Here is a 27,124-nt window from a genome sequence, read left to right as displayed (position 1 = left end):
TTACACTGCACAAAAAAATTACGGTATGTACATTTGTCTGTGTACAATATGCATGTACGTACGCGCAGACACACGATTTTGCATGCTTGTCAAGGTCTATACGCGTCACCGTGTATTTCCTCCATGCAAACCGATTTTCACAAAATTGGGGTTAAATTGTTTTGCTGGCATGTCCTCTACGGAACAGTGAGTGTTAATTCGCCACACAGCGCGAGAAGTGATCTGAAAAAATAAAAATAAAACGCATGCAGGGTGAACTTTGCAATGTACATATATGCATATAAATATATACATATTAATGTGCAGTCCTGCATGGGGGAATACATTTCCTTGCATCGTCGCTTTTCATGTGCGCACAGACGTACGTACACCCACGCGTAGTGAAGCAGAAAAAAAGGTGGACAGGAACTTCCTAAAGTGGGTGTTTAAAAAGTGGAAAAAATTCACCTTGATCCTTCTTCTGCAGGTATTTTTTTATTTTTTTCCCTGTGGATTTCCACTTAAGTGTACATGCACTCAATGTGGCACTCCCCCGTGCAGGTCTACACAGGACAGTGGTCCCCAACTTGCCTCCCCCCATTGTTGCCCATGAAGCGCAAAAAAAGGGATGCGTGCATTTTTTCCCATTTTTTTAAATTTCCCTCTGATAGATTATGTGGGAAGGGGCATATCCAAACGAACACACGGAGTGTTACATTTTCCTGTTGAGCAATTACAAACTTTAAAAAAAGAAAGTTCGAGTTTGTACAAAAAAAAGGAAAAAAAAATTGTCGGTGTAACGTTAACCGGTGTAAGGCGATTTCGCAAAAGGAGTACAGAGAAATCACGCCAAACGCGCGGACGTTATGGCCGGCACTAAAAAACAGTCGACATGGCCTTCTGCCGAATCGTCTGGTGGGGAATGAAATAAAAATAATCAGCAGACCTTATGGGAAGTAACCCACTGTTGGAGCATACATTCATAATGTAAAGAAAAAAAAGAAAATTTAAAAGAGCAAAGCAAAATTTCTGTGGCAAAAATTTCTGATTGGAATTATTTTCCACACTTTTAAACGCATCATTAATGTTAAGTAACGATTTTAAAATATTGTACACTGAGTACACAATAAAAATTATGCCAAAAATTCCTGACGCCCCACCAGACATAAACATAACAAATAAATTCATCACTAATCCTTTGAATGCATTAAGACAAATGCCCCACGCTTTTTTGTCCAGCACTTTTTGATTAATGGCAGATGAGGTGGTTGACTTGTTAACTTCGCTTTTGCTTATCTTATGTAAATTATTTATATTTTTTTCGACTTTCATGTAACTGTCTCCACTTCCGTATGTTCCTCTCACGTCCTTCTCGAATTTGTATCCAAAGGGCTCCGTCGTGCCTTCACATTTTTCGTCATATTTCTTAAGGTTGAATTCCCATCTACTCATTTTATCTTCTTTTTCTTTTCTGTTTCAGGGGGGAATATTGGCGCTCACGGATGGCGGTACGGATCTGTTAGTATATTGGGACTGTCTTGCGCAGTGTTACGTCGTTACGTGAGACTATCTCCAGTTGTACGGCGTTCCTTCGTCGGTTTGTCTCTATCTAGATATACTCACACGTGCGTATGCTTATTGGGGGCAACATCGAAATGGTTCCTCCAAAATTGCTGTGCCAAGCGGCGGGGAAGGCAACAAAATAAATAAAATAAAAAGAGGCTTCCCCCAAAGAACGCTGTTCGTGCACAGTCGGCCGGAGCTATCGACTTAAAAATGGGGTAGTATGGAAAGATGGAGGATGTAGGAACAACCCATCAAAGCTGCGCAATCGATGAGCCACACATATGCAGAACGGAGCAATACAAATGTTCATCACATTACTATGCTGTAATGGCCTATGTAGGGTAATGCTGCTGAGCTGGTAAAATATATACAATGCCCATTTAAGCTGAAATTATGAACAATACGCATCGAATGGGGATGCAAAAATATATATATATGTATGTATCTTTATATGACTGTACAAGCTGCTCTTATCCCGCTGAACGCCAATTTTGCAAACCCTCTCTTTTTATTTTCTCCGCATGTTAATTCAGCCCTTCACGTAACGTTGCACGGGGAAACATCCTCGAACGGTTTCTGTTCACAAAATGGAAAGCCGCTTTGAAAAAAAAAAAAAAAAAATATATTTTATACTCACCTTGAAGAGGCTGTGGGTGCGACTTGGACTAATCCGTATTGAGAGCTCCACTCACATGGCAATTTTTTTTTTTTTCTAAAGTGGTATAAAAAAATGAAACAGATAAGCTGACATACCGTGGCCATTCCACCACCAGGGTTAGAAAAAATTATACCTATGTCGATTTATCAATTTGTGCGCGTTGAAGCATTTTTTGTTCATAAGCGCAGCCATGAAGTACTGCGTGATTTAAGATACAGGTGAATGACCATCCTAATGTCATTGGTGGGTGGTAGGTTTCTCCCACTTGGTGCCTCACATGGGTAAAGGAAGGGAATTTTTCGCCCTGCTGTTTTCCTCGCAAAAAGGATGTTCCATGTGGTATACTTTGGTAATTACGCCAAAAGAGGTATATGGCTACGCAAGTGCATGTACCTACGTTACATGTTTGCTCAGGCACCTTACTTTATGCTATTAATCTTGTGACCTGGTAAAACGCGCTTTAAGAAGAAATTTCACACTGCACGGAAAAAGGTCCCTTTCACAGTTGCTACATTTTTTATTTTTATTTTTTTTGTTATCCCCCCTTGCGTCGTAAGGTGCGTCCTTGATCCGATTGGACATTCATGCAGACGTTGCAACTGTGTTGTTTTTTTACCTTCACACCGCGTTAGCGCTTCGTAGCGTTATTGAGACCTCGCTGTTTGCCCTTTTTTTTTTCTTTTTTTTTTTTTTACGTTTTTTTCGTTTTTCGCTAAGGGGATCCCCTCGCGTAATGTACTGCCAATCGGTGTAACGGCTGGTTTGTTTGTTCAAGTGTGTGCGTTTTGCTTGCATAAAAATCTGATTCCGACCCACCCACAAGATGAGCGATCTGAACGACTTCGACCAGTTCAACTTCAACGAGTACGATGGCAGCAAGGGAGGCCCCATGGAGGAAAAGAACCTGGCGGCGCCCAACGGAGGGTATGAAATGAGCGAAGAGTTAGGATTATCCAACGAACTGAATGAGAACCTTATGGAGAACAGCCCCAACTACAACCACATGAACATGTCACTTAACAGCATTTATAGCGATCAGAATGTAGCGAAAAGGGAGGTAGACGAAACAGGCAGTAGCAGTAACAAGTACAATTGGGGAGAGTCCAAAAATGGCACCCCCAATAAGTTTACAACATCCCTTAAGAAGGAAAGCCAAATGTCCTTCGAAAATACATACGAACAATTTTACGAAAAGGAATCCGACATATCAGACACGGAACAATCAACCACGTGGGAATCAGAAAGATTAAAAAGGATAGAAGAAAGGAAAGAGTACGAAAAAAATAAAAAAATCGAAATAAAAAAGAAGGCTGCGGAAGACTTAAAAAAATGGTATGAAGAAATGGCCGTTGTAATTGAAGAGAAAAAAAAACTGTCTAAAAAAAAAAAAAATGAAGAAAAGAAAAAGGAAGAAAATTTGGAAAACAAAACTTGGCTGAAGGTGTTCCAATATTTGGACGTAGAAAAGGGGGAGTATTTTAAGGAGAACAGCCGAATGAAGCAGGTCCTCCTCAAGCTCATGAAAAGCGAGGGTTCCTGATTTGTCTGGCACTCCTTCCTAGCACCCCCCTTTGCATGCACAACTGTGGGGTATATTTTTTCATCCGCGTGGGTGGAGTCATCTCGCCATTTTTTGGAGCCGCGAGAATTGCTCACCTGCTTGCCTGAACCGCTCTCCCCATAACATTAGTACAATCCTAAACAACTTTTTCATAAAAATGTTAAAAAAAATTTAAGTTACCTTAAGTTTATGAAAAAATGCAGAGAGAAATGCAAAACGTACAACTGATAATACGGATGAGTGGGAAAAAAATAAAATAATAAAATATTTTTCCATTCCGGTGGGGCTAAATAACGGAGTACACTTTGTTGGGACCCCCCTCCCCCTGTGCGCTTAGTAAATGCTCCAATCAAATGGAACAAAAGACCTATACCCACCAAGTGTCCTAACCATTTATGCCCTCGAAAGAGCTGATTTATTCGCATTGCTACTTGTATTCCTTTCCTTGTCCGGAGTTACACTCTTTCTTACTATGGACCCCTTCGCGTATTTGAGAACGTCCGTGTTGTCTTTTTTCAAATGTTTAGCAGACTCATCTGCAGCCTTGTACTTATAGCTAGTACTAATATGTCTTTTCTCCGCATCGTCATTTTTATTACCGACGGTGCCACTTTCGCTTCCCTTTCCGTAAATCATGGAGGAGTTCTTCCTGGAACTGCCTACTACCACTTTGGTCACTGGTGTCGTGTTGCTTGGGTTCTTGGTTCTGCTGCTTTGTAGTCCAATCGGGTTATCACCCTTGCTGCTTACTATATTACCTCGACCACTATTCGCCCTGGAATTATTACTAACACTTTTGAGAACGTTGTTGTCTGTAACGTGTTTGCTCACCTTATCTGTGTAATTAGACGTTCCTATTTTTTTGCTATCAGCGGATTGATAAATATTTTTCTGACCCGTTTGTGCCCTCCTGGGTGATCTGTCCTTTTCCTCCTCATTTTCGCACGTGGCTTCTCCTCCCTTCCAATCATCTACGTTCTTTCTATCCTTCCCACTTGTATTTAAAGTGTCTGAATTTTTTATAACGTTTTTTTCTATAAAGGATATGATTTCCTTAAAGTTGTTCTTGTCAAACTCGTAGTTTTCCTTCGCGTTGTTTTTTCTTTTTGCTTCCGTTTTGCTTGGGTGGTCGTTGGAGAAATCTCCCTCTGCGTCTATCCCGGCTGCATTGGATGGGACGTTCGACAGATTGTTCGATGTGCCGTGGGGGGATCCATTCTTGGCTTCCCCCTGGTCGAAGTAGCCACTCTCTTCGTACATGTTTACAATATCGATGTGGTTCAGCTGGTCCATGTCGTTTGTGCCAATTACGTGACTCATCCCCCTTATGCCGTTGCTGGGGTCTGCGTGCCATTCTATCCCATCCTCGTAGGTCTTTCCAGGGGAAATGTGTCCACCCTTGGGGGTCTCCTCACCGAGATGTTCGCTCCTCGATTTGGTGTACCTTGATGAGTCCCTTTCGGTGAGCTGATCATCCAAGTTGCCATGTTCTACGTTCTCATTTGGAGCCCCTTCATCGTGGCTTCCCTTTCGGCTAGGGGGCCTTTTCTTCAAGTCGTCATATAATGGGGATACCTTCTGCTTGCCATGAATGGATCCACTTCTGCATCTACTTTGGGAGACATTCCTCTGGAGGTCAGCATTGTACGAATCGATTTTGCTCTTCAAGTTTATGCTTTTCCCGGTGTTCGAAATGATAGACATATTTCTAGCGCTGTTATTGCTTATGGATCTCCTCCTGCTGGTTTGCTCTTCATATAAAGGTTCGTCCTCGTCGTATGGTGGCTGCTCCCTCTGGTTAGAATATTTGTGATAGCTCTCATAATACCTCATAATGCTGTTCATTCGTTTATTTCCCGTGGTGGTCGACAGGCTTGTCTTCTTCTGGGTGGAGTACTTCCTACCGTAATCAGACCCCATTTGGAAGTTGAAGGAACTATTTTTAAAGCTCATTTTGAATTGACTCAAGGACTTCCTAATCAGTTTAATATTATCTCTAACAGCTTGTATATTTTCGTAGTGCATTTTTCCAAAGGATTTATTTAGCACATTGTTTCTGGAGCTGACTTTAAATTCGTTGAACAATTGTGGGTACTGAGACAAAACATGGTTTAGCAATTTTTCCGCTGTGGTTAGACTTTCATCGAAGGAGGTCATTTTACTACATTGACTATGACATACCTCTTTGTAGTAATTCGTTTCTGTCACGGATTGCTCCTTCTCGGTGAGTAGTTTCTCCACAACCTTCTTATGTTCCGTCTCTAAAGATTTGATGTTGTTGTTGTACTTTTTCGTGTATTCTTTCTCCTTTTGTATCATTTCTTTTAAAATAATTTGGACCTCATCGAAGGACTTTTCAAATTCTTTCTTAAGCGAATCAAAGTTTATTTGCGTGTCTTTGTATTTCTCCTCTACATTTTTTAACTCCTTCAGTTTTTCCTTCATTTTTGTATTTTCCATTTCTTTATCATTTAGCATTTTTGTGAAATTATCAATTTCGCTTTTTATCTCACTAATGAGTGTATTTTTTTCTTCTGTCAGATTTTCGATTTTTTTCTCCAACTCTTTAACCTTCTGGCTGTACATTTTTTCCTCCCCTTCTAGTATCCCCGTCAGGTTGAAATACTTCGCCTTCGTGTCTCCCAGTTCCTTTATCAGGGCGTCCTTCTCCCGTTTGCGTTGCTCCGTCTCCATTTTTAGTTGCTCGGTCTCTATTTTGAGTTGTTCCCTCTCCATCTTAAGCTGTTCCCTTTCTATTCTCAGTTGTTCTGTTTCCAGTTTGATCTGCCCTGTCCCCGTTTTCGCCTTTTCACTTTCCCGTTTGGCGCATTGCAGCTCCTCGTTCAGGCGGTCCACCTCCTTCTGGAGCAACTTACACTTGGTGGCAGCTTTATCCGTCTCACTTTTGTAGAAAAAATTTTCGCTCAAAATGGACTCCTTATCTTCCTGCGCCTTTTTTAACTCCTCCGAAAGCATCATATTAATATTGTGGCTGTTTTCCTGCTGGTACTTCTTCTCTTCTATAACGCTCAGTAGGTCATTCTTCTCCTGCTGCAGGTGTCTCATCATATTTTCGTACTTCTTGCTGTATTGAAATTTGTCCTTTATGGAATAGTACTTTATGAGTAGGTTTTTTTTGCACAGATTTACGAGTACGTTTTTATACTTGGACTTTAAATTCCCGTAATTTCTCATCATGAGTTTGTTTTCAAACTTAACTTTTTCATTTTTTTTTAACAAGTACAAATTTCGTATGTTCAGATAGCAGCTTCTGTATATGCACTTATTTTTCAGCCTTATGTTATTTTTGACGCTTTTCATGAGGAAGGCTATAATTTTGTTATACTTCTTATCTGTGGGTTCCTTATTCCCTACTGCTGCGTTAAGGTCGCTTTTGTCACAGGAGATGGTGCTCATCTTGTCTTCTATCTTTTCCATCCACTCCTTAATCTCCTTCATGGCCAGAATTACGTTTTCGTCATTCTTTCCGTAGGACGAACACACGGAGTTGTTCGTGTTGAAGTATCTGAAGTTGTCCACCTGGGAATAGCACGCCGATCTATCCTCTTCGAATGGGTCCACCTGACCCTTTGGGTTGCCTTCCTCCGGTTTTCCGTCCAAACGGTCTCCATAGTTATCCCCAGTGTGACCACTAGCATCTCCCCGCTTCTTCATAACGCTCTTCACACGAGAGTACATATCTTTGGCGACCCTCATATTGCTAGTTAAGGTGCTTCCCCCTTCTACGCCCTGCTTCCCCCGTTCGGAAAAAATGGACCCCTTTTCAAAAACGTTTATCATGGACGCACTGTCTTCTGGGAACACGTCATCCTTCACGTCCAAATCGGCCGACAGCTTCTCCCTACTGGAATGCATAATATCATACATCGATTTGGTCTTCCCATAATTGTATGAGTTGATCTGATCATTCGTATTGTAAGTGTCCTTTCTGTTGGGGTGGTTCCTGTTGAGTGGGTTTCCCCCTTCATTGTTCACTTCGCCAAACCTTCGGGTGTCATTTCGAGATGATCGTTTCGCAGCCATGGCGGCCTCCTGACGAGCCACCTCCGATTTGACCCTGCTAACAAAGGATTCATTATCGTTTGGTATATCGTACGAAGTAAGTTTGGTGTCCTTTTTTTTTAAGGGATTGTATACCGAATGGTTTTGAGTCCTCTTTTCATTATTCACGTGGTTGTAATTTTCCCATTTATTTTTTAACCTCTCGAGGGAAGCAAACTGGTTCGGATCCGTCTCATGTTTTGTGAATGTATACACCTGACTCTTGGACGATTTGGGTAAGTACCTATTGGCCACGTTGCTGGGGGGTTTATCCATATTGGCCCCTGTGTACTTTTGCACACAGGATGAGAGGTTAGATCTGGGCAACCCGTAAAACTTTGTCTGATAATTCAAATATCCATACGGCTCATTGTCATTGTAGTTTCTATTTTTTAAAATAAAATGTAGACTGAACTTATTTACATTCGGTCCTGCTATTTTAGAATTGTTATTGAACAAGCTAATTGCTTCCTTAATATTTACATCGCAAAGGATACTATTCGTTCTAAGAGCCAACCTATACTTAACCGAATCGTTACATAAGTCTAGCTTGCTTAGGGGGAGATAGAACACACTGAGTGGCTTGGGCAAGTTCTGAATATCTCCCTTGTTGTTCTTCAGAAGAAGAGATGAAGTGGTGCAAGCAAAAACGGAGTCGTAAAAAATAATTGTCAGAACTCTGCTTTGGAAATCTTCTGCACTCGTATCGATTATGTATTTTTCAATTTCCAGTGGAGATTCACTATATGTAAAAAAGTTACTTGATTTATCGTATACAAAAATGAACGGAGTGGAGTTAAACTTTTCTCCCTTCCAGCAGGCAGGCGCGTGTATGAGCACTTTGTAATGCTTCTTACAGTTATTTTTCGAGTTGCCAATTTGGGAGGTTCTTTCCTGGTTGGGGTTGCAATATGGGTTGTTCGCCGTGGGGGGGTTTCCTCCATGGGGAGTACCCCCATTTAGAGTTTCCTCAATTTGGTTATTTTTTTTGCTTTCCGTTTCCCCAATGGGGGCGTCCTTCCCAGCACCATTGTGGATGCTCACGAAGTTGTTTTCATTCCCACCATTTAAGTTGCCACCATTTGTCTCCCCCTCGAATTCGCCCTTCACATTTTCCATCGTGCAACTTTTGGAGTTACTCGTGTCCCCTTTTGAACACCCTACTTTGTCCCTTTCACACCCGTTTACTTTGCTCGCTTGTTCAGCCTCTTCCCCATTCATCGTACTTTCGATGATTCTCCCATCCGCGTTGTTGCTTAATTGTTTTCTCTCCGTGTTGTCCAAATTGGGGTCCTGCCCCCCTGCACCCAGGGACTCTTCATGAGATTCCTCATGGGATTCCTCATTGCTGAGCAAACTGTTCGAAGAAATGGATTTCTGATCATCTATTTTCCCAATTATTTCGTACGTGTCGATTATGTCTTGCATGGCGGGATGTTTTTTGCTTTTCTTGAAAAAATGCAAAACGTTTAGAAGTGGGACAACTTATCACAGATCATTGAACTTCCCTTTTTGCTCCTGAGGGGTCTGTTCAATGTTTCGAAAAATTGCCAAGGGGGGAATAAGACGACAAGGTCATGAAAGCCAGTACTTCGTTGTAAAAGCAGGTTGTGGTGGAGTGAAAAAATTTTACAAAAGTGTCACTCCTACACCTACAAGTATTCATGCTGTGTTATTCATGATGTGTGTACGTATATCACGCGAATGCATGCATAGATCTGCGCGTTCGTACACATACACACGAATGCGTCGTGCCACCACAAAGGAAGAAACAACAAAGGGGAAATGTAACAATCTACATTATAAAAGCGGTTTAACAACGAGGAGAAAAAAAAAGAAAAAAAAGAACAATTTCATGTGGCACTCATTTTGTGAAAAAAATTACAATTCTGCTACGTATATTTCGTTCACCTTTCGCAGAAAAAAAAAAGTTGGAAATTTTACACGTGTAATGAATTTTATATGACAAGGAGGAAAGGAAGAAAAAATAGTTAAAACGCAACAAACTAAAGATTGCGAGAAATTGGCGTTTTCTTTTTTCCCCAGAACTGTTCATCCATGCCACACGCCACGGGGTTGTTTGTCATAGGCGCCAGTTTCGGCACTTCTGGAAAAAAAAAAAAAAAAAAAAAAAAAACAACAAAGTGGAAAATCGGAAAAAAGAAAAAAAATTAATGCATAATTCTTGACAGAGAGAAAGAAAAAAAAAAAAAAAAAAAAACACTCTGCATGGTCATTCCATCTTACGCAGAAATTGCAAAAAAAAAATTCCCAAATGGAAGATCAATTTATGCAGGAAAAACGAAAGTGTTCACACAGAAATAAGAACGTCAAAGGTTGGGTAGACAACACATAGCAGTGTTCGCTGGAAGAGCGAAATTTCTCGCCAAGTCTGACGTATACGCAAACGCAACATTTGTGGAAGAAGAAAGTGTGTTCGCGCACACGCATGTGTAATTACGGTTACGCGCAGGTAGGGTTAGACGTGAGTACATTCACCTGTGCACATTGAATTGTCCGCACGCTAACGTTTCCTCACCACAGTCTTCCGTTCCCCAGCTGAACGACCATTTCAAACGACAGTGCAGTTATATGTACATAAAGGAAGCAAAGGAAAAAAAAAAAAGAAAAAAAAAAAAACTGTGACGGTGATTTCTACACACTGTAGACTACGTTACGAGTGAACACTGAACAAATTGACCACGTACAGTTGCACAATTTTTCCGCATTTCTCACACATTTCTGTTTCAGCAACTAAAATGAATACAACAGTTTCTACGCGATTATATTATTCCTGTTCGTGAAGGAAAAATTTACAAGTCTTTTTTTTAGTAAAAATGGTCAATGCAAAATGGGAAAAAAATAGGTTGTTGTTGTGGTGTCGTTGTTTTTAATTTTCCCCGTATGTGTGCAGAAAAAAGAAAAAAAAAAAAAAAATGATGGCCAACAATTCTGCATGTTACTATCGTTAAAGTGTTTTTTTCCTTCGTAACTGAATAGCGTTATTTCTTTTCCTTTTCGTTTTATCGCGAAATGTGCGTCTTTGCACTTCTGCTGTATACCGATGTGGTAAAGGCATTTGTACAAACCAAACTGCTGACCCAGATCCTTTTAGCAAAAGGAAGCACTTAATTGCAACCCCTTTTGTCAAAGGGAAAAAAAGAAATTATATTTAAATGTGGCCTACGTTATGTCACACCCCATTGTTGTATTTTTTTTTTTTATTGATTGCACAAATATACAACTGTTTTGCATTTTCCAGCGAAAGCGCGCCACGGCAAAGAACTGTGAGGCATTTTTTTTTTTAAACGCAGCCTCGTACGGATGAACACCTCATATTTCTACATATATTCCTGCCCGAAATTTTCACTTATAACTGCAACAGGGGGATTGTTCAATTTTGCACAAGTTAAAAGGCCCCCCAGTGCATCGCAAAGGGTACTGCAATATGAGAAAAAGGTTTTTTCCATTTGTTAAAGAATAAATAAAAAAAATAATAATAAAAATAAAAATTCTCAGGGAAGGGTGCACTTTTCTGATTAATCTCCAGTGGGAAATTTTAAACAATTGTTGTGTGTGGAAGCATTCATGAGTTCACCATTTGAACGTGCGTTCCTTTACATTTTGTGTAAAATAAAAGGATGGTAACACATGTGTATGTATATTTTTATGCCTTCATATGGCTGCTAGGGGAAATCACTTATCGCGTCGTTTGTGCGCCACGCAAACGCATTGGTGGCATAGAACCAGAGGGGGGCAAAGCATAGCTAGCGCGTTGCCGCTGCACCCTGCTTACGCTGTACACCTACATTTTGAATAAACTGCGACGAAGACTCAATTAAAATTTTTTCGCGTTCGTGGGGACTCTTCACATGTGTATATGTTTTCCCCCCACCTTTTACGGAACTCGCTCGGCTTTCTCGCTCCAACTTTCGCATAGAACATTTGTTCTTTTGGCTTTGTTCCGGTTTGCCCGAGAAAGCGCACTACTTCTATTTAAACTTTCTGTTTTTCAAATATTAAAAATTAAATTTAATTTAATTCGAATGTTATTTGTCTTTTAAGCGTGCACTTTTATATGCAAAAAAAAAAAAAAAAAATAATAATAATAAATAAATTGTAAACAAAATTTTCTTCATTCGGTGCAGAGTACCGAGTCTGGTACACAGATGTCCATGTGTATAGCAGTTGTATTGCTCTATACACTGGCGTTACGAAACACAAATTCGAATACGTCACATATATATTGGGCATATAAAGTTAATTATGAGGGGAATAAGCTGGCTTGGTAACAGTGCATACGAACATGCATTGTGCGGCAGGGATCTTCCGAAAAAAAAAAAAATGCCTTTCTTTGGCTTTTCAAGGTTGCCCATTCGGTGGCAGTATCTCCATATATTGTCCTCCTGTCCATATGTTGTTTTTCCTGTTCAGTTTTTCCCCCCCTTTGGCTAGCTCTCCCCTTCTGCCCTTTTATCTCTTCTGCGACCGCACGGTCCGATCTTCTCCTTCCAGTAAGTCAAACTTGGCACATTCCACGCTGTCGTCATCTTCTCCAAGTGGAGACTCACCAGCCGCACGAGTAAAAGTCGTTCACGTGCACACATTTTTATTTACTAAACAAGTACACATATAGCGGTAGAAAAAAAAAAAAAAAAAAAAATAGCTAGCTGTAAAATTTTTCAGCACTATTTAAGAATTCTTCATCCCATGGGGCGATGACGGTGGATAATAATTTTGGTACTGATACTGTGGGTAAACAGGCATAGGCACTGTCTGTGTGTTCGGATATTTCGGGGTATTCATAACAACATATTCTGGTGGATACGGCGGAATGTTAATGTTCGGATTTGGTACAGTGGAATTATTCGACATGTTCAGGGGGTTGCTGCTGTTAACACCATAGTTCAGTGTTGGGGGTATATATGGCGCTACGGGAATGTTCATGTGTGAATCTTGTGCATGCAAATTTGGCACCTGCGGAGTCTGTATGTGCACGTTTGGCACTTGTGGAGATTGTACATGCGGATTTGGCGGCGCAAACAAATTCATGTTTTTACTTGGAGAATAATTACTGTCCATACTGGATACGGGCATGTTATAATAATATGCACCATTTGCATTTGGAGGAATTGAATAATTCGCGTAGTGCCCTCTGACATAGGGGTTATAATATTGGGGGTGGCTATCCATAAATGGTCCATTAACTGTTGGGTGGACAACAGGTATGACGGGGACATTTACCAGAATGCCTGGCACGTTCGGCTGCACTGGTATGTTCCTGGGGAAATGGTTTGCCTCCTTGTATATGTGGACAGGTGCACGCATGGCAGGTCCTCCGAAAACGTTTTTGTAACTATACTGCCTGTTGTTTCTGAAGTGGATGGGACTTTTTACGCAGTCCTCCATTTTGGAGTTCCTCAGGGTGTTGTTCATAAGGGAGTCGAAGTGTTTCTTCGGTGTGAAAGTTCGCTGAGGGGAGAAAAAGTGGGGATGTGCACGTATAAATATGTCTACTCAGTTCGAGTGCAATTCTTCTCTGCACCCTTTTTCACATGCACAGGGATACAAAAAGAATTCGTAGCGTCTCCTACGGGCACGCTGCCGTAATGCATTACCGTCGGAAAGGGGTGGAACTCCTTGTGGTGCTTCCTATACGATGGATACTTGTGGTGGTGGTTGACATTGTTATGAAACTTGTTCACCAGCATGTCCACATTTTGCTGCAATAAAAGGGGGAAAGGGCAACAGATAAATGAGTTGAAAAATATATGTACGTATATATGTATACATATGTGTATATGCCCCAATTATCCAACACTACAATGGTGCCATTTATTTTGTAAACACGCCGCGGATGCGAGTAGCCACATGCAGTTCAATTAACAAATGGCAAATTAACCCCCAAACGGATTCAACAATTGGAGGTGGAGTGAACTCCACAGGGGTGATCTCCCTAAATGATCAAGCTGTGGAGGATTCACTTCATGCACACATGTACTAAGGGGCCATTCTTACATATGTTGGTCTCGTCCCTACATTTTTTCGCATATACAAATCGGACGTAGGGTATATCTGAGTTGGCGTGTTGGGTACTTGGGCTACCATGGGGCGGTACTCTGCGTTGGGTGATAATACAAAAAGGGGGGCAAAAAAAAAAGTAATTTAGAAATGCTCAATTGGGGCAGGCACATCCTACAACTGTCTGCTATGTGTATAACTAAGAAAACTATTCCCCGCAAATATATTTCCTCTTCACGCGGGCATTGCATAGTAGCGCTTGTGTGTACACTCCTCCCTCGTACCCGCGTTATGGCCAACCATGCCATGCTTCATGTTAAATTGTTTGGCATAGTTAAACTCGTTCAGGTCGTTCAGATTGCCAATGCTGTTCTGGTTACTAATGTTGCTCAGGCTACTCAGGTTGTTAAAATTGCTTAGGTTACTAAAGTTGTTAAAGTTTGAAATGTAGGCATCGTACGGGCGCAGACTCGAGTTGCTCAAACTGACGGTGTTGCTCTTTACTATCGTGTTTTCGTTTTCAGGGGCTATATTCTCATCTGCTTATTGACGGGAGGAAAGAAGAAGAAGGCATAGTTAAGAGGGCGTTATTGCGGACGTATCACTTAGTCATCTCTACAATGTGCAGGATGTTTTACCCGTTTCGTCCACGTTGTCATTGTTGACGTTCTCTGCAGGGGGGCGGTAAAAAAAAAAAAAAAAAAAAAAAAATGTGTAATTAGTGTAACGCGTATATGTATGTGGTGACCACCGTAGCGCTTCCAATGGGCCTATCCACCATTCGGTCAACTGCCACCAGTGCGATAGAGTCCCCCACGGAGACCTCACCTGTAATGTTTGACTCAGTTGTCTGCAGCTCCGACGGCGGGTTGTCGATCTCCAGCTGGTCAAAGTTCCCTTCATTCTTCGATTCCTGCGTGTGTGTACTCATTTTGCTAAAAATTGCGAAAAAAAAAAAAAAGGAAAAATTTACTCATTTGATATTTAACAGTTGTAATCGGGAGATGTAAATGAAGAGAGATAAATTTTACATAACTATGTCTTCCACGAAGTTATCGAATGGGGTGTAAATGCATATGTGTACATATCAGCATTTGTATACATGACGTATTAACGTGCTCAATTTAAAAAAATCGAATTTTTTTTTTTTTTTTTTTTTTTTACTTGGCTAATTTTTCATTAAACTCCTTTGCTGCTGTTATAAATTCTTGTTTTTCCGTTGACTTGTCCTTCTTGTTGACAATTTTATTTTTTGCCTTATTCTTAAACATGATCCATTCCGTTCGGGTTTTTTCATCCAGTCTTGGCAACGCTGGTTCTAAATTTAGGGCATTGATTCCCTGCACGGGCGGATGAACAGGAGGGTGAACTGATAGATGTACTAATGAAGTGCAAACAAGGGAACGTCAGGGGGATGTGTTCGTTTGGGTATGCACACATGATACGCATAGGGCAAACGCGCAAATGAATGGGCAACTAGAACGCATCTATTTTTCCTTTGAACTCTTACAATAAACTCCGCGCTTTTTCCGTCTTCCTTCTTCGAGGAGTCATTGTTTTTCTCGCTGCTTTCCACGTCTTCCCCACTTGCCGATATGGTGAAATTTATTTTTTTCTGCTTATTAGCTTCAGATAATGTGCGGGGGGAAGGAAAAGGAAAGAGAGGGAAAATGTTGCATTGTCCGTCGGGTAGGGGCGGCAAAAAATGGTAGAGGATACAAAGGTGACCAAAGGATTAGGTCAATCGGGGCGCCATTTGAGCAGACGCTAACACGGACGCTAACGCAGTTGCGTGGCGAGTTCACCCACTTGGATATTTTTTCTCGTTCTCCATTTTGACTGACTGGATTTTCTCCTTCAAGTCCCTGAGGGCGAACTGGTTAAACCTGCCCTGCGGGTGGCTGCTTTTTCCTTCCTCCCTTTTGCCTTTGAAAAATTTCCCGAATTTATCCTTACTTTGTCTAACGGCTCCGAACAAATCTTCCTCGTCCAATTCTTTATTGTCCCTTTCTGCATCCTCTGGGTCGAGGTGCATTCCTCTGTTTTCCAATTCCTTGGCAATTTTATCTGCGTGCATTTTTACATGCTGCGGAATCTTGTTCACGTCTAAGTTTGTGGTGTATAATTCTTCTTTATATGTAGTTGTGACCCCATACAACTTCCTGTTGTGTTCGAATTGATCCCATGGTTCTTTCGTGTTATCGTCTAACGTTAATTTATTTTCGTCGTAAAATGAGCCTTCACATACCCACCTCTTTAACTCTCTATTGGCACTATTTAAATTATATTTTTTTTTTTTTTCCGAAATGTCTGTATCAATTTGAAACCTCCCTTTCACATTTTGCACCCCATCTGGGTCTTTTAACTCTAGGTTCATATTTTTCACAACAATTACGTTGTATGAATTTTCTGGAATGATCATTGCTTTATTTATTGGGCCGCTAACTTGGTCCTTCTTCGGTTGAACCCTAGCGTAATTTAACGAAATATCACCTTGTTTTTTTTCTCCTTTATTTGCATAATTATATGCGTGAAATAATCCTTTCACTTCATTTCCATCCTTCATATGAACGTTTACTTCGTTCCCTACGAGGCAGCACATTACGTAGGCCAGCCTCTCCTGGTTGACGCTCCTGTGCGTTTCGGACGATTTTCCCTGTCCCGTTTTCTTCATTGTGTGATTACTCTTGCGGGGTAGGTGGTGTGGGGTGCAAATTCATTCTTTCGCTGGAGGGCGTCAAAAGCAGTTGCTACGCAGTTGCTATGCAGTTGGAAAGCGATTTGTAAGGCGGTCTGTTAAGCGGCTCGCAAAACGGATAGGCGGTACTTCCTTCGGTGTCCTCACTGGTTGGTTGTCCCTTGCCAGAGCCGGTTCCCCAGCTTCTACGACGGTTGTTTTAATTTTGTATTTTTGCGGAGGGGAGGGGTGCTTCTTCCCGGTTCGCTCATGCGACGGTGCCTTCAGGACGGGGGCAGTGGTACATACGTAGGCCTGTGTGGGGTTCCTACATGTGATCACATATTATGTGTATATATACACAGTGGTAATATACTGACGTATTTCCCCTCTCCTTTTTTGCCACTTGGCCCTCGTCCTCTGCAACGAATCCGTACTGCTACAAACAAATTTCACGAACGCTTCTCCCCCTGGCGCAATTAAACATTTTAATTACTCTGCATGTATGTATTGGGTAGGCACAATTGGAAGCAAAGAAGAAAAACGGTTGGCCCCCTCACATTTGGAAAAGAATAATAAACCGCACGGATTGCAGAAAAAAAGGGGGGAAAAACAAACGAAAAAAAAAAAAACAAACAAATGTAGGCAGGAATGGAACACACAATAAGTCGGTATATTTATCTAACGGAAAAAAAAAAGGAAAAAAACCAAATCTGGGATAAAAAAAAAAATTATTTGAGGTGTGTGGAAGTATGCTTGGCGTGGCGGCAAAGGAACGAAAAAATGGTGATAAGCATCTAGCAAGCATGCTAGTAAAGCACTGGTAATCTGACTACTAAGCTCACAGATGAGCACACCAACAATCTTGCCAAACGCCTTTAGGAACGCCCCACGGGTGACCTTACCGCCAAAACTGCACGCATGTAGGGGGGGATGTGCAATACGTAAGCACATTAAAAAAATATGAACAAGCTCGCGAAGATGATTGCCCGGAAATAAAACCCACGCAAGCCTGCTTCTAACTTGGCACTTTGTTGCAACAGGTTTGTAAATCTACGATGTACGGTCGTATGCCCTCAACGTGGTATTCTTCATATATTGCAAAGATTGCACAAAGGGGGAGGAAAAATAAAATTGTGCACATGTGCTGACTGGCGCCCTGATTTCGCTCCACCCATTTGCAAGTTTCCGAATGGTTCTGTGTTACATAGAGGAGTTACTTTCCTGTATGGCAGCAAGCACGGCTGTTTTGCGTAACATTGCGTTTTTGTCCCTATTGTAAAAAGGGATAAGTAAGGACAAAAGAAAAAGGAAAAAAAAACAGGTCAACGAAAAAAGTTTCAACCGGCTATAGGTGATAGCTCCGTTTTTTCGTTTCAAATGAGGACTCGTAAAAGATTTCAACTTGGCGGCGTTCGCCAAAAGGCACGCAAAATTTTATCCTACACCCGTTTGGAAGAAAAAGCGCGTTGTTAGGTCATGTGTAGGACTGGCCAGACGAAAGAGAATATGTTTAAGCTGTGCACATGTGAACGTATGTGCCTACGCGTGTGATTGTGTAGCTGCCCACCCGAGGTGCTTCCTCTGAGCAGGTTCAATAAATTTGTTGAGGGATGTGCATATGGGGTGGCGAAAAATGAGAAACGAGTGTCCCAATCGGTGAAAATTGATTTTGTTCTTTATTATCTAAGGCCCACCAAGAGGTGTTCACAAAACATTGCACGGAAGTTTTGTCACTCGGTCGTTAAAAAATATATCGGGGAAGAAGCTCATAAAATGGCTACATGTGTATATAGACGCCCACATATGTACAAGCTTGTGTGTGTATTCCTTGCACATATGCGTATTTTATGAATGCGAAAAAAATGCCGTTAGGAAGAAACTCGCATGCAAAGAACAAGTCTTACACGAGGAGTTACACGGATTAACATCCATGTAGAGCGTTAAATATGGTATTATATCACTTCATAAAATTTGGGATATGTTCAAATAGGGGGATAATAATATGTCTGAAGAGGTGAAAATGTCTTTCCCGTCGCGTCCGTTCTTTCTGCTGTGGTTTCTTTTCCAAACAAGCGAAGGGGAAAGAATAAGCAAAAGAAAAAAAAAAAAAAAAAAAAAAAAAACTTCATCAAAATGTGTGATGTGAGATATATCATGCGCAATTCGCATTCCCCTTTGAAGAAAAAGTTTTTTTTTTTTTTTTTTTTATTTGCTTATACTTTCCCCTTCGTTTATCCACCCACTGGACGGATAATTCTCCCCCCCTTTCTGCACATTTCCTTTTTCCCAAACGATATGTCTGGGCTGTTAACCTTTTCCCCCAATTTGTTGAAAAAAAAATGTGACACACAAAAAATGGAATGAGTTCCTAACCCTTTCGTAAATTTTTCCACATGTAGAAGGAGATCCTAAGTGGTTGGTGTGAAATACAAAAGAGGAGGAAGAAAAGCGACCGTTCACTTTTTCACCTTTTCCCTGTTGTCACACGCGCTTTGTATGTACAGGTTTGAAAAACGCGACATCCCTTTGCTAAAGTGCAAAAAAGGAACAAACGAAAAGAAACAAAACGCAGAGTATCCCAAAAAATGGGAAAGTGCTTATACTCAAAGAGGTTCACCCAGTTAGCGGAAAGGCACAAATATCTATTTATCGAAAAGAATATGTTTTGAATTTTTTTTTTTTTTTCCAAAAATGTGTCATGCGAACGGGACATGTCCTCACGTCGCCTACTGCATTGACAAACCCGTTACGCAATCGCGCACTAGTGCAAATGAACCATTTTGAGAACATGCTATTTATCTTTCCTCATATATTGAATGCCAAAAGGAAAAACTCGATTCACTACTTTTCAAGGATTTCAGCATTTTATTGCTTTCACATGGTCGTTAATAAATGTTCCTTTTTTTTTTCCCCTCCTTTTTTCTGACCACCCCGATGTTCAACTGTTCAACCTGGGCTTTGCTTCCATAAGGGGAACACCGTTTTAGGGGCACAAAAAATTCTTAGCAATGTGGAGGGGAATTGGGAAAGCACATCCTCACGTATTGTGTTCTCATAGACCATCTGGCTAAATCTGCAAAACGGCACATCTCTCGTTCGTGCATCAATGAAGCAAACTGCAACGCAGCAGCACTGGAAAAAATCCCACTCCCCTGGAGGGTATCAAAAGGAGACACACCTATGCTCATTTTTTCCTCATTTTTGCGCTGAAACCGAAATGGATCTACCTGCGGCTGGTGGCCTCCTACAAATAAAAGAAACCACCAAATGAACGCACACACTTTGTGCATGTTCCCCGCAGTGTGTACAAATAAAAATGCTGAAATATGCCGCGTATCTATTTGGCCCACTAAATAGGAAGCCCAAATGTACCCCACATTTCAGTGCGCGGAATTTTTCCATTTTGGAAAGATACATAAGGGCGAAGCCGCTGTCACACGAGTTGAAAATTAAGGAGGCGCAAAATGAAGGGATCAAAAGTGAAGGGGCAAGAAAGGCCAGTGAAAAAGGCGCAAGCACATATTACCCCCCCAATATAACCAGAGGAGTTATACCCAAAAGTGCCTACATGAATACGTGGAAAATACCAGAACAGCCGGCAAATCCGAAATATCTAAAAGTGGCACTAATTGGGGCCCCCAATGCAGGGAAAAGCTCTCTCCTAAATTCAATATTGAATAAAACCATTTCAGCAGTTTCGCCAAAAATTAATACTACCAGACAGGACATAAAAGGAATATACACAAAAGACAACGTTCAGATAATTTTTATTGATTCGCCTGGTATTGTCCCGTCACATAAGAAAAAAAAGTTTTGTAAAGAATTAGTGAGTTATGCATGGAAGGGATATGAGGAAGCAGACTTGGTTTTATTTATCGCGGACACTGTGAAGAGGCCAACGCACGATGTGTTCAACATAGTACGAATGCTAGCACCCAAAAAGGTAGAAGCATACAGCAGTGAGAGCGAAGACGAGGGGGAAACGCAGCACTACAGCTATAACCATCCTAGTGAAGACAATGATCAGGAGGAACCACAAATTGATTTGAATAGCGGCTCCACTAATGAAGAGCTTTACGAAAATTCCAAAAAAAATGTGCAAAAATTTGTAGATTATTTTTCCACCGCAATGGAAAAGGAGGCCAAGTATAGGGACAAAAGTGTCAAAGAAAACTTACTTAAAAATAGGAAAAAAATTATTGAATCGTACAACAGTGATGTAAACAGTAAGAACACGCCGAATGGTGAAGGGGAACAGCAAAAGTTGGTCCCGCCGGTGATACTCGTCCTAAACAAAGTAGATTTATGCACAAACAATAAGTGGGCCAATGCGCGGGCTAAGGAATTTATGAGCAACGGGAATTTTGACAACATATTTTTTATTTCTGCAAAATATAACAAAGGTATTGAGGAATTATTGGATTATATCGCCAAGTTTAAGGCTAAAAATCAATTTTGGGTGTACCCCAAGGATTCCAACACAACTTTGACCAAAGTACAAGTCGTTGAACAGCTGATTAACACCTATTTGTATTGCTGGTTTAATAAGGATGTCCCTTATAAAGTCAAGCACAACATGCTGTCATGGTGTGTGAATTTGGACAACTCCCTCATCATTGAATATCAAATTGTTGTGAAAAGCCAAAAGGTTGCTAAAATGATTTGCGGCGTTCACAACAAGCTTATTATTAACATGCGCAGAAATGTGTCTTACAAGTTGACGCAGCTGTGGGGCCAGAATGTGTACGTTCACATCCACGTGAAGTCGGTTAGCACTTAACAGGGAGAGGCACACATCCCAATTGCGAATGCGAATTTACCTGAACAAGTCAGGCATAATTCATTTGGAAGACACACCAGCTAACCAAAAAAAAAGTAAAAATTGCACATTTTATGGGGGGTTTCCTACGTGTGCATTTACCCCGATGATTTAAAGCCCATATAGGGTTGCTATTTTAGCATTTTTTTTTTGTTGTTGTTCTCCTATGGAGAAAAGTACGCACCTGCGATGTGTGCGCGGGGAGTCGGTGGCTAGCTGTATGTACACATGTACATGCACACAAAAAAAAAAAAAAAAAAAAAAACAATCCAATTTAACAGGCTTTAATGCAGTTCAAAATTTTGAAGGGCTGAGGAAGCCTACTTCACGTCTGGCCAAGTAAACCTCGCGTTCGTGAAGTTGTCCTCGGGCAACTGGTTAACAAAGTGGTACATCCGTATGCAGTAAACGGTTAAGTCTATTAACTCTTTGGAGTTCTTAAATTGCTCATTCTCGCTGTAAATGTGATTAAAAAGCAGGTTGCAAATATTTCCCGCGTAGAACTCCTTCCCTATGCATTCATCCAACCCGATGCAAAAGCCTAGGGAATATTCTTGCATATTAATCAAATACGTATTGAAGGAAAACTCAGAAATTTTGTACTTGATGAGTAATGCCCTGTAATAATCCCATATGATTTCCCACAGGAGAATCTTTAAATATCGATTATTCATTGTATTTAACTTGGCGCAGTAAATCCACACGTGCATACATAAAAAGTACATAATTTGTCGAACGTCGTTTTTGTTTATTTGAAATTTTACAAACAGTTTTTCATTGTTTATTCTTTCGTACAGTGGAGAAACAAACACGTGAATGTTTACTCTGTACCTCAAGACGATATTGTTGTACAGATAATTTATAACGGGAACATTCCGAACCTTTTCCATCAGACTGTTTAAAATTTTCACATAATATTGACCAAAGAAGCTGCTGCCACTTTTGATGTCATTCAAATTGGAGTTTAATTTTTTGTAGTATGTAGAGGTGTTCATATTGTCCTTATAATTTTTAACGCCTTCGTGCATGACATGCCCATCTACATTTATGTCGCTGCTTGCAATTATGCGAAAATGATTTTGTCTTAGTTGGGCTTCCTCCTCGGGCGTGAGTATGTACTCACAGTACGACTCGTTTGTGGTCTTCCATTTTAAGTTTTTACTACTCAGTGCGTTGTTGATTAGGCATTTGGACCTTTTGAATGTCTCAAAGGGTTTGAACTTTTGGCAGCGCCGGAGGAGGAACGGGTTCATTTTGCGCGCTTCGTTGGAGGGGGGTACATATATAATGTGCGCGCTGCACGCGTGTATCAGTTGCTCTGATCACACGTTCATGTTTGCGTAAACATAAGGGTACATAAGCGCTGGTGTTATTCAAAGGCGTAATTGCACGACCTTTTTAAAGTGGGATGTCCTTTGCGCAGGCTCCTCTTCGATTATGCAGGGGGCTCACCGCGCCGGTATTTTTTACGTTTATTTTTAAGTAGCGAAAAATGCAATAGGGGGAAGTACCTCGTCATGGAAACGCACGCGGAGGGTTATACATGAGTTTAAAGAGAAATATATTTTTTTTTAGGCACTTAAATAATATGCATATGCCAATTTGCGGCAAGCGCGAATAATGCGCAGGTGCGAAAAATGAAATGGGAGTTATATGCTACACCATCTGCTGCTTCGTAATTATTCCATTTAAATGAAGGTTACATGAGCGAATAGGTATTTTTTTTTTTTTTTTTGATTTATTTAAAATAAAATTATTTGGATCTTGCGAAGACATTCCTTTCAAAATGAGGCCCTACCGTGTATATGTTATGTGTGTATTTTTTTTTTTTTTTTTTTTTGTAAACATACGAGGGGGAAAATGGCAATAACTAATTTTGAATGCAGGAGGCGTAAACTTGCAGTTAAGACATGAATGTATTTTTTCGACCCAATTGGCAAAGCGGATGCGGAGCATGGCATACAAGTGGCATTCGAAGCTTAAGCTTTATCAGGTAACTTTTTAGCGTAGCTTTTTAAGCAACACTCCCGAAGCGTACCTTTTAGCTGCAGCAATCACGTAACGGTGTTAACGCCACAAGCGCCCGCGACAGCCCCGGCAAATGGCGCAGCCCTATTCGGTGCCGTCAAATGTGTCAGTGTAGCGGATAGTTATATTGCCACTCCGGGAGAGCAGAACCGGTAAGCGGAATACAGCGGCGTGAGTAGCAACAAAAATAAGGGGGAAAAAATTGCATCGAATTTGCATGAAATATATGTGAATTTTTTGTAAAATTTGCACCAATTTTGTGTGAAGCTTAGCCCGCAATATTTCGCCAATTGGGGGGGCGATTCTTCTCCCAAGTGTCGACAAAAATTTGGCAACGCTACACCAAATCGTTACCGCGGAGCGAAGAACACGTATCATATAATATCCCTTTTCGCAAGGGAAAGATAATTTATTTTTCACCTCCTATACAACGTTGACCATTAATTTAATGTGCCTAACCTGTCGAGCATAAGTGGGTGAACATTTGTCGAATTGTGACAACTGTAAAACTGGAAAGTTGGCAAATTCTTAACAAACTTCTACAATCCTTTGGCAGAATTATTTCCTTTTTTTCGCCGCAATTATTTACATTTCTTACAAGTTGACTTTTTTGGCGAAAATTGCATGACACCCTTTACGCAGCTTTTAGTTGTTAAAAATTTGCTGCACGTGAGAACTTGCAAAAAAAAGTATATTTTTACGCCATTCTGCGTAAAACATCTATCCCTACATGTGTGACAGTTACATGGGTGCGATCTTTGGCAACCACCTGTGCTTGTGACGTATACGTTTGAAATATTCGTACGCCGTTCCAGCGAAGGAACAGAAAGGATTTAACAAAAGTGAACGTGCTATATTTTTTTTTTTTTTTTTTTTTTTTTCGTTTACCATCCGTGTACATATTTGTTTGCGCAGTAATTATGCGTAGCATAGAGGAATGAACAGTTGTCATTCGTTTGCAACATCGAAATGAACGATAAAGCTTGCGAGGAAATCGCACTGTAGACCATCCAGGGAAAATGCAAAAATATTAACGATACACGAAATTATCCCTTGAGCCCTCTCCAATTGCTTACTTACTTCGCTGCAATCTTGGCGTTGTTACATGATCGGAGGAGCAATTTTTTTTTTTTTTTTTAAATTGGAAAACCGCGAAAGCACACGCACCTGTACGAGTGATAATACGTACGTTTGCGTTTGTATGCTTATACATATGTAGTTGTGCGTGTTTGCATGTCCCCCCGAGTGTGTGTTTGGCAGGGTACACCGCTTCACTTCGTGCGCTAAGCCGGCTGCATTAGTAACTTCCCCTTTTCATTATTTTTTTGCCAATTTTTTACCACTTGATCGAACATTTGATCTAACGTTATTTTATCGTTGCACCGCTACGCCATCGTAACCATGGATGTCACCGGGCTGAAAAGCTACACGGAACTGGTAAAGCTAACCGAGGAGGAGAAAAAAGTGAACCTGAAGGAGTATCTGAAGGATAAGGAGAGGTCGCAGCTGCTGATCAAAAAGTTTAAGAACTTCTACATTGACTTGTCTAGGCAAAGGTATGGAACGAAGACGCTAAACAAATTAATCGACTACGCGGAGGAAGTAAAACTGAAGGAAAAAATTGAGAAGACATTTAAAGGAGAAAAAATGAACATGACAGAAAATAGGAGCGTCCTTCACACTGCCTTGCGAATGCCAATCGAAAAAATAAATACACACAAAATTGTCCTGGACGGAAAAAATATTCTTGAAAATGTACATGAGGTGTTAAAAAAAATTGAAGCATATTCAAATAGCATTCGAAACGGAACTATAAGGACTTGCAAAAACACCAAGTTTAAAAATTTAATATGTATAGGCATAGGGGGATCGTACCTTGGAACGGAGTTCGTATACGAGGCGATGAAGTACTACTATTACAACACCATACTGGAGAAGAAAAAAAAACAAAAAAAAACAAACCAGGCAAACCAGGTAAACGGGGCAAACCAAGCAAACGGAGCGAACCAGGCAAACGGGGCAAACCAGGATGTGTGCAAAAATGACGCAGAAAGTAATTTCAATATAAATTATGACCAAGACGAAATTATTAACGTACGATTTTTGGCCAACGTGGATCCAAACGATATCAACAGGGCTATACACAACATTGATCAGACGGACACACTTATCGTGATAATTTCCAAAACGTTTACAACAGCAGAGACGATGCTTAATGCGAGATCCATGAAACATTGGCTAAAATTAAAGATAAAAGATGACCAAGATTTGAGCAAACATATGGTTGCAGTTAGTACGAACTTAGAACTGACAGACGAATTCGGCATAGTGCGTGAGAACGTATTTGAATTTTGGGACTGGGTAGGAGGAAGATTCTCTGTAACAAGTGCAGTAGGTATTCTACCTCTTTCCATTGCATTTGGATATGAAAATATGAGACAATTCCTAAATGGCTGTCATGACATGGATGAACATTTTTTAAAAACAAAGTTTGAGGAGAACATTCCAGTCCTATTAGCGTTAACCAGTTTTTACAATAACCAATTTTGGGATTGTAAAAATGTGGCCATTTTGCCATACTTCCAGAACCTGCTAAAATTTGCTGCTCATATTCAGCAGCTGTCGATGGAGAGCAACGGGAAAACAGTAGACCGAAGTAACAATCTTATAAATTATAACACGTGTCAGGTGTTTTTCGGAGAACCAGGGACCAATGGACAACACAGCTTCTATCAGTTAATTCACCAAGGACAGATCATTCCAGTAGAATTAATCGGTTTCAAACATTCCCACTTTCCTCTTCACTTCCCAAGTGAAAAGGTTAGTAACCATGATGAATTGATGACTAACTTTTTTGCCCAAGCCGATGCTTTAGCCATGGGGAAAACCTTACAACAAGTAGCTCAAGAAAACGAAATGAACAAAAAAAAAATGGCTCCAGAATTGCTAACCCATAAAGTTTTCCAAGGTAATAGACCTTCCACTTTGCTACTGTTTGATGAATTAAACTTCTACACGTGCGGATTGCTCCTCTCTCTATACGAATCCCGAATCGTCGCTGAGGGATACCTGCTCAATGTGAACAGCTTCGACCAGTGGGGTGTCGAACTCGGCAAGGTCCTGGCCAAGGAGGTCCGCAACTACTTCCACGAGGTGCGTTCGAAGAAGCAGCCCGCCACCACCACCACCACCACCGCCTACGGGTTTAACGAATCCACCAAAATATTGCTGGGTTACTACCTCAGCTAGGTACAGCGTCATCGCACGGACAAATCCATATCCACCATGCGTGATTGTAAAAATTATTCATTTCCCCTTTTTGGCACGTAATTTAACGGGGCGCTAAAAATCACGCGTAGGAGTGCGTGTTTACCGATGCACACGCATGTATACCCCTGTGCTCCTCTGATTCTGAACTTTTCGTTTTTTTTTTTTTTTTTTCTCCCCCCTCCGTATGTGTCCCCATATGTCTGTCTCTTCAAATTAATTTTTTTTTTTAAAGTTCGTGTGGATTATGTTTGCCAAGTACCTTGCTGATGTGCCAAACGGAGAAAAAGGAAAAATGCGAAAAGTTTTTTCTATTCCCATGCAAACGTACATGTGCCCACATCACCAAACGCGTTTTCAATTTGCAATAAAAAAAAAAAAAAAAAATGCCACGATAGGGACCATTTCCCATGCGCGAAATATTACCATTCTTTGGAGGTACTCTTGTACTTATAATTTTTTTGTCACCAAGTAAGTCGTAAA

The 27,124-nt window shown here is 40.8% G+C and overlaps 7 protein-coding genes across 7 annotated transcripts; 3 read left to right on the top strand and 4 right to left on the bottom strand.

Moving 5' to 3' along the window:
• Positions 1-855: 855 nt before the first annotated feature.
• PCOAH_00007820 (Uncharacterized protein) lies at positions 856-1,431 on the bottom strand (the record flags this gene model as incomplete). The annotated part of the gene is made up of 1 exon (XM_020057592.1): positions 856-1,431. One exon carries the CDS (start codon positions 1,429-1,431, stop codon positions 856-858), a length of 576 nt encoding a protein of 191 aa, XP_019913286.1.
• A 1,595-nt stretch (positions 1,432-3,026) lies between these two features.
• On the top strand, positions 3,027-3,743 carry PCOAH_00007810 (Uncharacterized protein; the record flags this gene model as incomplete). The annotated part of the gene is made up of 1 exon (XM_020057591.1): positions 3,027-3,743. One exon carries the CDS (start codon positions 3,027-3,029, stop codon positions 3,741-3,743), a length of 717 nt encoding a protein of 238 aa, XP_019913034.1.
• Positions 3,744-4,157: 414 nt separating this feature from the next.
• Positions 4,158-9,254, bottom strand: PCOAH_00007800 (Uncharacterized protein; the record flags this gene model as incomplete). The annotated part of the gene is made up of 1 exon (XM_020057590.1): positions 4,158-9,254. The coding sequence occupies one exon, from the start codon at positions 9,252-9,254 to the stop codon at positions 4,158-4,160; it is 5,097 nt and encodes a 1,698-aa protein (XP_019913132.1).
• A 3,264-nt stretch (positions 9,255-12,518) lies between these two features.
• On the bottom strand, positions 12,519-16,521 carry PCOAH_00007790 (Uncharacterized protein; the record flags this gene model as incomplete). The annotated part of the gene is made up of 9 exons (XM_020057589.1): positions 12,519-13,298; positions 13,445-13,549; positions 13,845-13,945; positions 14,132-14,386; positions 14,486-14,518; positions 14,676-14,782; positions 15,012-15,187; positions 15,358-15,473; positions 15,657-16,521. The coding sequence occupies 9 exons, from the start codon at positions 16,519-16,521 to the stop codon at positions 12,519-12,521; spliced, it is 2,538 nt and encodes an 845-aa protein (XP_019913156.1).
• Positions 16,522-19,843: 3,322 nt separating this feature from the next.
• On the top strand, positions 19,844-21,307 carry PCOAH_00007780 (GTPase; the record flags this gene model as incomplete). Its single annotated transcript, XM_020057588.1, has 1 exon — positions 19,844-21,307. One exon carries the CDS (start codon positions 19,844-19,846, stop codon positions 21,305-21,307), a length of 1,464 nt encoding a protein of 487 aa, XP_019913063.1.
• A 359-nt stretch (positions 21,308-21,666) lies between these two features.
• PCOAH_00007770 (Uncharacterized protein) lies at positions 21,667-22,599 on the bottom strand (the record flags this gene model as incomplete). The annotated part of the gene is made up of 1 exon (XM_020057587.1): positions 21,667-22,599. The coding sequence occupies one exon, from the start codon at positions 22,597-22,599 to the stop codon at positions 21,667-21,669; it is 933 nt and encodes a 310-aa protein (XP_019913105.1).
• Positions 22,600-24,775: 2,176 nt separating this feature from the next.
• PCOAH_00007760 (Glucose-6-phosphate isomerase) lies at positions 24,776-26,623 on the top strand (the record flags this gene model as incomplete). Its single annotated transcript, XM_020057586.1, has 1 exon — positions 24,776-26,623. The coding sequence occupies one exon, from the start codon at positions 24,776-24,778 to the stop codon at positions 26,621-26,623; it is 1,848 nt and encodes a 615-aa protein (XP_019913012.1).
• Positions 26,624-27,124: the final 501 nt, after the last annotated feature.

Source organism: Plasmodium coatneyi, chromosome 4 (assembly GCF_001680005.1).
Source record: "Plasmodium coatneyi strain Hackeri chromosome 4, complete sequence".
NCBI classification, from domain to species: domain Eukaryota; phylum Apicomplexa; class Aconoidasida; order Haemosporida; family Plasmodiidae; genus Plasmodium; species Plasmodium coatneyi.
The sequence above is the reverse complement of the archived record's forward strand: the minus strand, read 5'-3'. Positions and strand labels throughout refer to the sequence as shown.